Source organism: Xyrauchen texanus, chromosome 33, assembly GCF_025860055.1.
Source record: "Xyrauchen texanus isolate HMW12.3.18 chromosome 33, RBS_HiC_50CHRs, whole genome shotgun sequence".
Classification (NCBI taxonomy): Eukaryota; Metazoa; Chordata; class Actinopteri; order Cypriniformes; family Catostomidae; genus Xyrauchen; species Xyrauchen texanus.
The window spans coordinates 40,659,621-40,673,780 of record NC_068308.1 but is presented as its reverse complement, the minus strand read 5'-3'; the positions used below and the strand labels follow the sequence as shown (position 1 = coordinate 40,673,780).

At 39.7% G+C, this 14,160-nt stretch overlaps 1 protein-coding gene and 1 long non-coding RNA gene across 5 annotated transcripts in view; one reads left to right on the top strand and one right to left on the bottom strand.

Moving 5' to 3' along the window:
* Positions 1–14,160, bottom strand: part of LOC127626728 (C-terminal-binding protein 2-like) — a 94,515-nt gene that overhangs the window by 7,421 nt on the left and 72,934 nt on the right. For all 4 annotated transcript variants that reach the window (XM_052102705.1, XM_052102704.1, XM_052102703.1 and 1 more), the window contains 2 exons: positions 1,871–1,998; positions 160–277 (listed from right to left, as the gene is read on the bottom strand). In XM_052102705.1, the coding sequence (XP_051958665.1) occupies positions 160–277; positions 1,871–1,998 (246 nt within the window). The remainder of the gene's footprint in view (positions 1–159; positions 278–1,870; positions 1,999–14,160) is intronic.
* LOC127626738 (uncharacterized) lies at positions 2,540–12,729 on the top strand. The gene is made up of 5 exons (XR_007968486.1): positions 2,540–2,602; positions 3,463–3,548; positions 7,156–7,241; positions 8,960–9,389; positions 12,223–12,729. It is a non-coding gene; the product is annotated as an uncharacterized LOC127626738 (long non-coding RNA).

Here is a 14,160-nt window from a genome sequence, read left to right as displayed (position 1 = left end):
ACACACTATACACACACACACACACACTCACTCACACACACACACACACACACACACACACACACACACATATGTGATCTAAACGGTGTGTAATTTAGGGATTTCATAAATTAAATGACAGAGTGGGCATTTGGATGGCACAGCTGCAAGTGTTTGTACCTGTAGGTGGCGCCGTTGAGCTCAGGATGAACGCTCTGCTGCTCCATCACACCCCACGGGCCCGACGTCACGAAGAACTCTTTATTAACACAGTTCCTCAAACTGTCTGGAATACGACCTGACACACGACACACACACACACACACACAGACACTATTAATTTAATGTCAATCAAGTTATTTTTATTTGTATAGCACTTTTTACAGCACACATCGTTTCACCTGCAACATTGTTTTTATTAATTATTTTCTGAACGCCCAATTCCCAGTTCCCTCTGAATGCTCCGAGTCCTCGTGGTGGTGTCACCTCAATCCGGGTGGTGGAGGACGAATCTCAGTTGCCTCCGTGTCTGAGACCATCAATCCGCGCATCTTATCACGTGACTTGTTGAGCACATTACCATGGAGACGTAGCATGTGTGGAGGCTATTCTCCGCGGCATCCACGCACAACTCACCACACGCCCCACCGAGAGCGAGAACCACATTATAGTGACCACGAGGAGGTTACCCCATGTGATTCTACCCTCCCTAGCAACCGGGCCAATTTGGTTACCCCATGTGACTCTACCCTCCCTAGCAACCGGGCCAATCTGGTTACCCCATGTGACTCTACCCTCCCTAGCAACCGGGCCAATTTGGTTACCCCATGTGACTATACCCTCCCTAGCAACCGGGCCAATTTGGTTACCCCATGTGACTCTACCCTACCTAGCAACCAGCCCAATTTGGTTACCCCATGTGACTCTACCCTCCCTAGCAACCGGTCCAATTTGGTTACCCCATGTGACACTACCCTCCCTAGCAACCGGGCCAATTTGATTACCCCATGTGACTCTACCCTCCCTAGCAACCGGGCCAATCTGGTTACCCCATGTGACTATACCCTCCCTAGCAACCGGGCCAATTTGGTTACCCCATGTGACTATACCCTCCCTAGCAACCGGGCCAATTTGGTTACCCCATGTGACACTACCCTCCCTAGCAACCGGGCCAATTTGGTTACCCCATGTGACTCTACCCTCCCTAGCAACCGGGCCAATTTGGTTACCCCATGTGACACTATCCTCCCTAGCAACCGGGCCAATTTGGTTACCCCATGTGACTCTACCCTCCCTAGCAACCAGGCCAATCTGGTTACCCCATGTGACTCTACCCTCCCTAGCAACCGGGCCAATTTGGTTACCCCCATGTGACTATACCCTCCCTAGCAACCGGGCCAATTTGGTTACCCCATGTGACTCTACCCTCCCTAGCAACCGGCCCAATTTGGTTACCCCATGTGACACTATCCTCCCTAGCAACCGGGCCAATTTGGTTACCCCATGTGACTCTACCCTCCCTAGCAACCGGGTCAATCTGGTTGCTAAGGAGACCTGACTGAAGTCACTCAGCACACCCTGGATTCAAACTCACGACTCCACGTGTGATAGTCACACATCCAACACTATTAACATTATGTAACAACAGTAGACGTGCTGATTTAGCAGTCTAACACATTAACTTTATGCCAAAATAGAGTTTGATTGGATGCTCTGCCACTGATGTATTCAACAAAAGACAAGTTGGCAAGCGTGTTTATTTTGCTATATTAAGTTCTCATGATTCGTTGCATTTATTGAATTTAACATTGATCAGAACCGACCTGCAACACCCACTGAACCGCTGATCAATAACAGTTCCACACCAAATCTTTGGATGTCACCTGTGTACCTGTGATGGCTCTGCGTATCTCTGTAGCTGCAGCTTCTCTCATCTCTAGAGACGCTTGTTCGCTGTACCAGGCCGAGTGTGGAGTGCAGATGAGATTTGGGGCGTCTTTAAGAGAACCCTGTGCAAAACTACACACAGTAAAACACAAGAGTTATGTGCTTCATGAATGATATCACTGCAGCTGTAGAACAAACAGCCTCACCATGATACACTGGCAAGAAAAAGTATGTGAACCCTTTGGAAATAGCTGGTTTTCTGCATTAATTGGTCATAAAATGTGATCTCATCTTCATCACAGTCACAAGTATAAACACAATGTGCTTAAACTAACAACACACACACAATTATAATATATCGGGGCCTGGGTAGCTCACTGGCTTCCACACCTGGAGTCGTGAGTTTGAATCCAGGGTGTGCTGAGTGACTCCAGTCAGGTCTCCTTAGCAACCAAATTCGGCCGGTTGCTAGAGAGGGTAGAGTCACATGGGGTAACCTCCTCGTGGTCGCTATAATTTGGTTCTTGCTCTCGGTGGGAAATGTGGTGAGTTGTGCATGGATGCTGCGGAGAACAGCGTGAAGCCGTTAGATATTCATCTGTCCACAGTTAGACAAACTGTCTATAAATGGAGATGATTTAGTACTATAGGTACTCTCTCTAGAAGTGGCCGTTAGATATTCATCTGTCCACAGTTACACAAACTGTCTATAAATGGAGATGATTTAATACTATAGGTACTCTCACTAGAAGTGGCCGTTAGATATTCATCTGTCCACAGTGAGACAAACTGTCTATAAATGGAGATGATTTAGTACTATAGGTACTCTCTCTAGAAGTGACCGTTAGATATTCATCTGTCCACAGTTACACAAACTGTCTATAAATGGAGATGATTTAGTACTATAGGTACTCTCTCTAGAAGTGACCGTTAGATATTCATCTGTCCACAGTGAGACAAACTGTCTATAAATGGAGATGATTTAGTACTATAGGTACTCTCTCTAGAAGTGACCGTTAGATATTCATCTGTCCACAGTTACACAAACTGTCTATAAATGGAGATGATTTAGTACTATAGGTACTCTCACTAGAAGTGGCCGTTAGATATTCATCTGTCCACAGTGAGACAAACTGTCTATAAATGGAGGTGATTTAGTACTATAGGTACTCTCACTAGAAGTGGCCGTTAGATATTCATCTGTCCACAGTTAGACAAACTGTCTATAAATGGAGATGATTTAATACTATAGGTACTCTCTCTAGAAGTGACCGTTAGATATTCATCTGTCCACAGTTACACAAACTGTCTATAAATGGAGATGATTTAGTACTATAGGTACTCTCACTAGAAGAGGCCGTTAGATGTTCATCTGTCCACAGTTAGACAACCTGTCTATAAATGGAGATGATTTAGTACTATAGGTACTCTCACTAGAAGTGGCCGTTAGATATTCATCTGTCCACAGTGAGACAAACTGTCTATAAATGGAGGTGATTTAGTACTATAGGTACTCTCACTAGAAGTGGCCGTTAGATATTCATCTGTCCACAGTTAGACAAACTGTCTATAAATGGAGATGATTTAATACTATAGGTACTCTCACTAGAAGTGGCCGTTAGATATTCATCTGTCCACAGTTACACAAACTGTCTATAAATGGAGATGATTTAGTACTATAGGTACTCTCACTAGAAGTGGCCGTTAGATATTCATCTGTCCACAGTTAGACAAACTGTCTATAAATGGAGATGATTTAGTACTATAGGTACTCTCTCTAGAAGTGACCGTTAGATATTCATCTGTCCACAGTTACACAAACTGTCTATAAATGGAGATGATTTAGTACTATAGGTACTCTCTCTAGAAGTGGCCGTTAGATATTCATCTGTCCACAGTTAGACAAACTGTCTATAAATGGAGGTGATTTAGTACTATAGGTACTCTCACTAGAAGTGGCCGTTAGATATTCATCTGTCCACAGTGAGACAAACTGTCTATAAATGGAGATGATTTAGTACTATAGGTACTCTCTCTAGAAGTGGCCGTTAGATATTCATCTGTCCACAGTTAGACAAACTGTCTATAAATGCAGATGATTTAATACTATAGGTACTCTCATTGAAGTGGCCGTTGGATATTCATCTGTCCACAGTGAGACAAACTGTCTATAAATGGAGATGATTTAGTACTATAGGTACTCTCTCTAGAAGTGACCGTTAGATATTCATCTGTCCACAGTGAGACAAACTGTCTATAAATGGAGATGATTTAGTACTATAGGTACTCTCTCTAGAAGTGGCGTTAGATATTCATCTGTCCACAGTTAGACAAACTGTCTATAAATGGAGATGATTTAATACTATAGGTACTCTCATTGAAGTGGCCGTTGGATATTCATCTGTCCACAGTGAGACAAACTGTCTATAAATGGAGATGATTTAGTACTATAGGTACTCTCTCTAGAAGTGTCCGTTAGATATTCATCTGTCCACAGTGAGACAAACTGTCTATAAATGGAGATGATTTAGTACTATAGGTACTCTCTCTAGAAGTGACCGTTAGATATTCATCTGTCCACAGTGAGACAAACTGTCTATAAATGGAGATGATTTAGTACTATAGGTACTCTCACTAGAAGTGGCCGTTGGATATTCATCTGTCCACAGTGAGACAAACTGTCTATAAATGGAGATGATTTAGTACTATAGGTACTCTCACTAGAAGTGGCCGTTAGATATTCATCTGTCCACAGTGAGACAAACTGTCTATAAATGGAGATGATTTAGTACTATAGGTACTCTCTCTAGAAGTGACCGTTAGATATTCATCTGTCCACAGTGAGACAAACTGTCTATAAATGGAGATGATTTAGTACTATAGGTACTCTCTCTAGAAGTGGCCGTTAGATATTCATCTGTCCACAGTGAGACAAACTGTCTATAAATGGAGATGATTTAGTACTATAGGTACTCTCTCTAGAAGTGGCCGTTAGATATTCATCTGTCCACAGTGAGACAAACTGTCTATAAATGGAGATGATTTAGTACTATAGGTACTCTCTCTAGAAGTGTCCGTTAGATATTCATCTGTCCACAGTGAGACAAACTGTCTATAAATGGAGATGATTTAGTACTATAGGTACTCTCTCTAGAAGTGACCGTTAGATATTCATCTGTCCACAGTGAGACAAACTGTCTATAAATGGAGATGATTTAGTACTATAGGTACTCTCTCTAGAAGTGGCCGTTAGATATTCATCTGTCCACAGTTAGACAAACTGTCTATAAATGGAGATGATTTAATACTATAGGTACTCTCATTGAAGTGGCCGTTGGATATTCATCTGTCCACAGTGAGACAAACTGTCTATAAATGGAGATGATTTAGTACTATAGGTACTCTCTCTAGAAGTGTCCGTTAGATATTCATCTGTCCACAGTGAGACAAACTGTCTATAAATGGAGATGATTTAGTACTATAGGTACTCTCTCTAGAAGTGACCGTTAGATATTCATCTGTCCACAGTGAGACAAACTGTCTATAAATGGAGATGATTTAGTACTATAGGTACTCTCACTAGAAGTGGCCGTTGGATATTCATCTGTCCACAGTGAGACAAACTGTCTATAAATGGAGATGATTTAGTACTATAGGTACTCTCACTAGAAGTGGCCGTTAGATATTCATCTGTCCACAGTTAGACAAACTGTCTATAAATGGAGGTGATTTAGTACTATAGGTACTCTCACTAGAAGTGGCCGTTGGATATTCATCTGTCCACAGTGAGACAAACTGTCTATAAATGGAGATGATTTAATACTATAGGTACTCTCTCTAGAAGTGACCGTTAGATATTCATCTGTCCACAGTGAGACAAACTGTCTATAAATGGAGATGATTTAATACTATAGGTACTCTCATTGAAGTGGCCGTTGGATATTCATCTGTCCACAGTGAGACAAACTGTCTATAAATGGAGATGATTTAGTACTATAGGTACTCTCTCTAGAAGTGACCGTTAGATATTCATCTGTCCACAGTGAGACAAACTGTCTATAAATGGAGGTGATTTAGTACTATAGGTACTCTCACTAGAAGTGGCCGTTGGATATTCATCTGTCCACAGTGAGACAAACTGTCTATAAATGGAGATGATTTAGTACTATAGGTACTCTCTCTAGAAGTGACCGTTAGATATTCATCTGTCCACAGTGAGACAAACTGTCTATAAATGGAGGTGATTTAGTACTATAGGTACTCTCACTAGAAGTGGCCGTTGGATATTCATCTGTCCACAGTGAGACAAACTGTCTATAAATGGAGATGATTTAGTACTATAGGTACTCTCACTAGAAGTGGCCGTTAGATATTCATCTGTCCACAGTTAGACAAACTGTCTATAAATGGAGGTGATTTAGTACTATAGGTACTCTCACTAGAAGTGGCCGTTAGATATTCATCTGTCCACAGTGAGACAAACTGTCTATAAATGGAGATGATTTAGTACTATAGGTACTCTCACTAGAAGTGGCCGTTGGATATTCATCTGTCCACAGTGAGACAAACTGTCTATAAATGGAGATGATTTAGTACTATAGGTACTCTCACTAGAAGTGGCCGTTAGATATTCATCTGTCCACAGTTACACAAACTGTCTATAAATGGAGATGATTTAGTACTATAGGTACTCTCACTAGAAGTGGCCGTTAGATATTCATCTGTCCACAGTGAGACAAACTGTCTATAAATGGAGGTGATTTAGTACTATAGGTACTCTCACTAGAAGTGGCCGTTAGATATTCATCTGTCCACAGTTAGACAAACTGTCTATAAATGGAGATGATTTAATACTATAGGTACTCTCTCTAGAAGTGACCGTTAGATATTCATCTGTCCACAGTTACACAAACTGTCTATAAATGGAGATGATTTAGTACTATAGGTACTCTCACTAGAAGAGGCCGTTAGATGTTCATCTGTCCACAGTTAGACAACCTGTCTATAAATGGAGATGATTTAGTACTATAGGTACTCTCACTAGAAGTGGCCGTTAGATATTCATCTGTCCACAGTGAGACAAACTGTCTATAAATGGAGGTGATTTAGTACTATAGGTACTCTCACTAGAAGTGGCCGTTAGATATTCATCTGTCCACAGTGAGACAAACTGTCTATAAATGGAGGTGATTTAGTACTATAGGTACTCTCACTAGAAGTGGCCGTTAGATATTCATCTGTCCACAGTTAGACAAACTGTCTATAAATGGAGATGATTTAATACTATAGGTACTCTCACTAGAAGTGGCCGTTAGATATTCATCTGTCCACAGTTACACAAACTGTCTATAAATGGAGATGATTTAGTACTATAGGTACTCTCACTAGAAGTGGCCGTTAGATATTCATCTGTCCACAGTTAGACAAACTGTCTATAAATGGAGATGATTTAGTACTATAGGTACTCTCTCTAGAAGTGACCGTTAGATATTCATCTGTCCACAGTTACACAAACTGTCTATAAATGGAGATGATTTAGTACTATAGGTACTCTCTCTAGAAGTGGCCGTTAGATATTCATCTGTCCACAGTTAGACAAACTGTCTATAAATGGAGGTGATTTAGTACTATAGGTACTCTCACTAGAAGTGGCCGTTAGATATTCATCTGTCCACAGTGAGACAAACTGTCTATAAATGGAGATGATTTAGTACTATAGGTACTCTCTCTAGAAGTGGCCGTTAGATATTCATCTGTCCACAGTTAGACAAACTGTCTATAAATGGAGATGATTTAATACTATAGGTACTCTCATTGAAGTGGCCGTTGGATATTCATCTGTCCACAGTGAGACAAACTGTCTATAAATGGAGATGATTTAGTACTATAGGTACTCTCTCTAGAAGTGACCGTTAGATATTCATCTGTCCACAGTGAGACAAACTGTCTATAAATGGAGATGATTTAGTACTATAGGTACTCTCACTAGAAGTGGCCGTTGGATATTCATCTGTCCACAGTGAGACAAACTGTCTATAAATGGAGATGATTTAGTACTATAGGTACTCTCACTAGAAGTGGCCGTTAGATATTCATCTGTTCACAGTTAGACAAACTGTCTATAAATGGAGGTGATTTAGTACTATAGGTACTCTCACTAGAAGTGGCCGTTGGATATTCATCTGTCCACAGTGAGACAAACTGTCTATAAATGGAGATGATTTAATACTATAGGTACTCTCTCTAGAAGTGACCGTTAGATATTCATCTGTCCACAGTGAGACAAACTGTCTATAAATGGAGATGATTTAATACTATAGGTACTCTCATTGAAGTGGCCGTTGGATATTCATCTGTCCACAGTGAGACAAACTGTCTATAAATGGAGATGATTTAGTACTATAGGTACTCTCTCTAGAAGTGACCGTTAGATATTCATCTGTCCACTGTGAGACAAACTGTCTATAAATGGAGGTGATTTAGTACTATAGGTACTCTCACTAGAAGTGGCCATTGGATATTCATCTGTCCACAGTGAGACAAACTGTCTATAAATGGAGATGATTTAGTACTATAGGTACTCTCTCTAGAAGTGACCGTTAGATATTCATCTGTCCACAGTGAGACAAACTGTCTATAAATGGAGGTGATTTAGTACTATAGGTACTCTCACTAGAAGTGGCCGTTGGATATTCATCTGTCCACAGTTACACAAACTGTCTATAAATGGAGATGATTTAGTACTATAGGTACTCTCTCTAGAAGTGACCGTTAGATATTCATCTGTCCACAGTTACACAAACTGTCTATAAATGGAGATGATTTAATACTATAGGTACTCTCTCTAGAAGTGACCATTAGATATTCATCTGTCCACAGTTACACAAACTGTCTATAAATGGAGATGATTTAATACTATAGGTACTCTCACTAGAAGTGGCCGTTGGATATTCATCTGTCCACAGTGAGACAAACTGTCTATAAATGGAGATGATTTAGTACTATAGGTACTCTCTCTAGAAGTGACCGTTAGATATTCATCTGTCCACAGTTACACAAACTGTCTATAAATGGAGATGATTTAGTACTATAGGTACTCTCACTAGAAGTGGCCGTTAGATATTCATCTGTCCACAGTGAGACAAACTGTCTATAAATGGAGGTGATTTAGTACTATAGGTACTCTCACTAGAAGTGGCCGTTAGATATTCATCTGTCCACAGTTAGACAAACTGTCTATAAATGGAGATGATTTAATACTATAGGTACTCTCTCTAGAAGTGACCGTTAGATATTCATCTGTCCACAGTTACACAAACTGTCTATAAATGGAGATGATTTAGTACTATAGGTACTCTCACTAGAAGAGGCCGTTAGATGTTCATCTGTCCACAGTTAGACAACCTGTCTATAAATGGAGATGATTTAGTACTATAGGTACTCTCACTAGAAGTGGCCGTTAGATATTCATCTGTCCACAGTGAGACAAACTGTCTATAAATGGAGGTGATTTAGTACTATAGGTACTCTCACTAGAAGTGGCCGTTAGATATTCATCTGTCCACAGTTAGACAAACTGTCTATAAATGGAGATGATTTAATACTATAGGTACTCTCACTAGAAGTGGCCGTTAGATATTCATCTGTCCACAGTTACACAAACTGTCTATAAATGGAGATGATTTAGTACTATAGGTACTCTCACTAGAAGTGGCCGTTAGATATTCATCTGTCCACAGTTAGACAAACTGTCTATAAATGGAGATGATTTAGTACTATAGGTACTCTCTCTAGAAGTGACCGTTAGATATTCATCTGTCCACAGTTACACAAACTGTCTATAAATGGAGATGATTTAGTACTATAGGTACTCTCTCTAGAAGTGGCCGTTAGATATTCATCTGTCCACAGTTAGACAAACTGTCTATAAATGGAGGTGATTTAGTACTATAGGTACTCTCACTAGAAGTGGCCGTTAGATATTCATCTGTCCACAGTGAGACAAACTGTCTATAAATGGAGATGATTTAGTACTATAGGTACTCTCTCTAGAAGTGGCGTTAGATATTCATCTGTCCACAGTTAGACAAACTGTCTATAAATGCAGATGATTTAATACTATAGGTACTCTCATTGAAGTGGCCGTTGGATATTCATCTGTCCACAGTGAGACAAACTGTCTATAAATGGAGATGATTTAGTACTATAGGTACTCTCTCTAGAAGTGACCGTTAGATATTCATCTGTCCACAGTGAGACAAACTGTCTATAAATGGAGATGATTTAGTACTATAGGTACTCTCTCTAGAAGTGGCCGTTAGATATTCATCTGTCCACAGTTAGACAAACTGTCTATAAATGGAGATGATTTAATACTATAGGTACTCTCATTGAAGTGGCCGTTGGATATTCATCTGTCCACAGTGAGACAAACTGTCTATAAATGGAGATGATTTAGTACTATAGGTACTCTCTCTAGAAGTGTCCGTTAGATATTCATCTGTCCACAGTGAGACAAACTGTCTATAAATGGAGATGATTTAGTACTATAGGTACTCTCTCTAGAAGTGACCGTTAGATATTCATCTGTCCACAGTGAGACAAACTGTCTATAAATGGAGATGATTTAGTACTATAGGTACTCTCACTAGAAGTGGCCGTTGGATATTCATCTGTCCACAGTGAGACAAACTGTCTATAAATGGAGATGATTTAGTACTATAGGTACTCTCACTAGAAGTGGCCGTTAGATATTCATCTGTCCACAGTGAGACAAACTGTCTATAAATGGAGATGATTTAGTACTATAGGTACTCTCTCTAGAAGTGACCGTTAGATATTCATCTGTCCACAGTGAGACAAACTGTCTATAAATGGAGATGATTTAGTACTATAGGTACTCTCTCTAGAAGTGGCCGTTAGATATTCATCTGTCCACAGTGAGACAAACTGTCTATAAATGGAGATGATTTAGTACTATAGGTACTCTCTCTAGAAGTGGCCGTTAGATATTCATCTGTCCACAGTGAGACAAACTGTCTATAAATGGAGATGATTTAGTACTATAGGTACTCTCTCTAGAAGTGTCCGTTAGATATTCATCTGTCCACAGTGAGACAAACTGTCTATAAATGGAGATGATTTAGTACTATAGGTACTCTCTCTAGAAGTGACCGTTAGATATTCATCTGTCCACAGTGAGACAAACTGTCTATAAATGGAGATGATTTAGTACTATAGGTACTCTCTCTAGAAGTGGCCGTTAGATATTCATCTGTCCACAGTTAGACAAACTGTCTATAAATGGAGATGATTTAATACTATAGGTACTCTCATTGAAGTGGCCGTTGGATATTCATCTGTCCACAGTGAGACAAACTGTCTATAAATGGAGATGATTTAGTACTATAGGTACTCTCTCTAGAAGTGTCCGTTAGATATTCATCTGTCCACAGTGAGACAAACTGTCTATAAATGGAGATGATTTAGTACTATAGGTACTCTCTCTAGAAGTGACCGTTAGATATTCATCTGTCCACAGTGAGACAAACTGTCTATAAATGGAGATGATTTAGTACTATAGGTACTCTCACTAGAAGTGGCCGTTGGATATTCATCTGTCCACAGTGAGACAAACTGTCTATAAATGGAGATGATTTAGTACTATAGGTACTCTCACTAGAAGTGGCCGTTAGATATTCATCTGTCCACAGTTAGACAAACTGTCTATAAATGGAGGTGATTTAGTACTATAGGTACTCTCACTAGAAGTGGCCGTTGGATATTCATCTGTCCACAGTGAGACAAACTGTCTATAAATGGAGATGATTTAATACTATAGGTACTCTCTCTAGAAGTGACCGTTAGATATTCATCTGTCCACAGTGAGACAAACTGTCTATAAATGGAGATGATTTAATACTATAGGTACTCTCATTGAAGTGGCCGTTGGATATTCATCTGTCCACAGTGAGACAAACTGTCTATAAATGGAGATGATTTAGTACTATAGGTACTCTCTCTAGAAGTGACCGTTAGATATTCATCTGTCCACAGTGAGACAAACTGTCTATAAATGGAGGTGATTTAGTACTATAGGTACTCTCACTAGAAGTGGCCGTTGGATATTCATCTGTCCACAGTGAGACAAACTGTCTATAAATGGAGATGATTTAGTACTATAGGTACTCTCTCTAGAAGTGACCGTTAGATATTCATCTGTCCACAGTGAGACAAACTGTCTATAAATGGAGGTGATTTAGTACTATAGGTACTCTCACTAGAAGTGGCCGTTGGATATTCATCTGTCCACAGTGAGACAAACTGTCTATAAATGGAGATGATTTAGTACTATAGGTACTCTCACTAGAAGTGGCCGTTAGATATTCATCTGTCCACAGTTAGACAAACTGTCTATAAATGGAGGTGATTTAGTACTATAGGTACTCTCACTAGAAGTGGCCGTTAGATATTCATCTGTCCACAGTGAGACAAACTGTCTATAAATGGAGATGATTTAGTACTATAGGTACTCTCACTAGAAGTGGCCGTTGGATATTCATCTGTCCACAGTGAGACAAACTGTCTATAAATGGAGATGATTTAGTACTATAGGTACTCTCACTAGAAGTGGCCGTTAGATATTCATCTGTCCACAGTTACACAAACTGTCTATAAATGGAGATGATTTAGTACTATAGGTACTCTCACTAGAAGTGGCCGTTAGATATTCATCTGTCCACAGTGAGACAAACTGTCTATAAATGGAGGTGATTTAGTACTATAGGTACTCTCACTAGAAGTGGCCGTTAGATATTCATCTGTCCACAGTTAGACAAACTGTCTATAAATGGAGATGATTTAATACTATAGGTACTCTCTCTAGAAGTGACCGTTAGATATTCATCTGTCCACAGTTACACAAACTGTCTATAAATGGAGATGATTTAGTACTATAGGTACTCTCACTAGAAGAGGCCGTTAGATGTTCATCTGTCCACAGTTAGACAACCTGTCTATAAATGGAGATGATTTAGTACTATAGGTACTCTCACTAGAAGTGGCCGTTAGATATTCATCTGTCCACAGTGAGACAAACTGTCTATAAATGGAGGTGATTTAGTACTATAGGTACTCTCACTAGAAGTGGCCGTTAGATATTCATCTGTCCACAGTGAGACAAACTGTCTATAAATGGAGGTGATTTAGTACTATAGGTACTCTCACTAGAAGTGGCCGTTAGATATTCATCTGTCCACAGTTAGACAAACTGTCTATAAATGGAGATGATTTAATACTATAGGTACTCTCACTAGAAGTGGCCGTTAGATATTCATCTGTCCACAGTTACACAAACTGTCTATAAATGGAGATGATTTAGTACTATAGGTACTCTCACTAGAAGTGGCCGTTAGATATTCATCTGTCCACAGTTAGACAAACTGTCTATAAATGGAGATGATTTAGTACTATAGGTACTCTCTCTAGAAGTGACCGTTAGATATTCATCTGTCCACAGTTACACAAACTGTCTATAAATGGAGATGATTTAGTACTATAGGTACTCTCTCTAGAAGTGGCCGTTAGATATTCATCTGTCCACAGTTAGACAAACTGTCTATAAATGGAGGTGATTTAGTACTATAGGTACTCTCACTAGAAGTGGCCGTTAGATATTCATCTGTCCACAGTGAGACAAACTGTCTATAAATGGAGATGATTTAGTACTATAGGTACTCTCTCAGAAGTGGCCGTTAGATATTCATCTGTCCACAGTTAGACAAACTGTCTATAAATGGAGATGATTTAATACTATAGGTACTCTCATTGAAGTGGCCGTTGGATATTCATCTGTCCACAGTGAGACAAACTGTCTATAAATGGAGATGATTTAGTACTATAGGTACTCTCTCTAGAAGTGACCGTTAGATATTCATCTGTCCACAGTGAGACAAACTGTCTATAAATGGAGATGATTTAGTACTATAGGTACTCTCACTAGAAGTGGCCGTTGGATATTCATCTGTCCACAGTGAGACAAACTGTCTATAAATGGAGATGATTTAGTACTATAGGTACTCTCACTAGAAGTGGCCGTTAGATATTCATCTGTTCACAGTTAGACAAACTGTCTATAAATGGAGGTGATTTAGTACTATAGGTACTCTCACTAGAAGTGGCCGTTGGATATTCATCTGTCCACAGTGAGACAAACTGTCTATAAATGGAGATGATTTAATACTATAGGTACTCTCTCTAGAAGTGACCGTTAGATATTCATCTGTCCACAGTGAG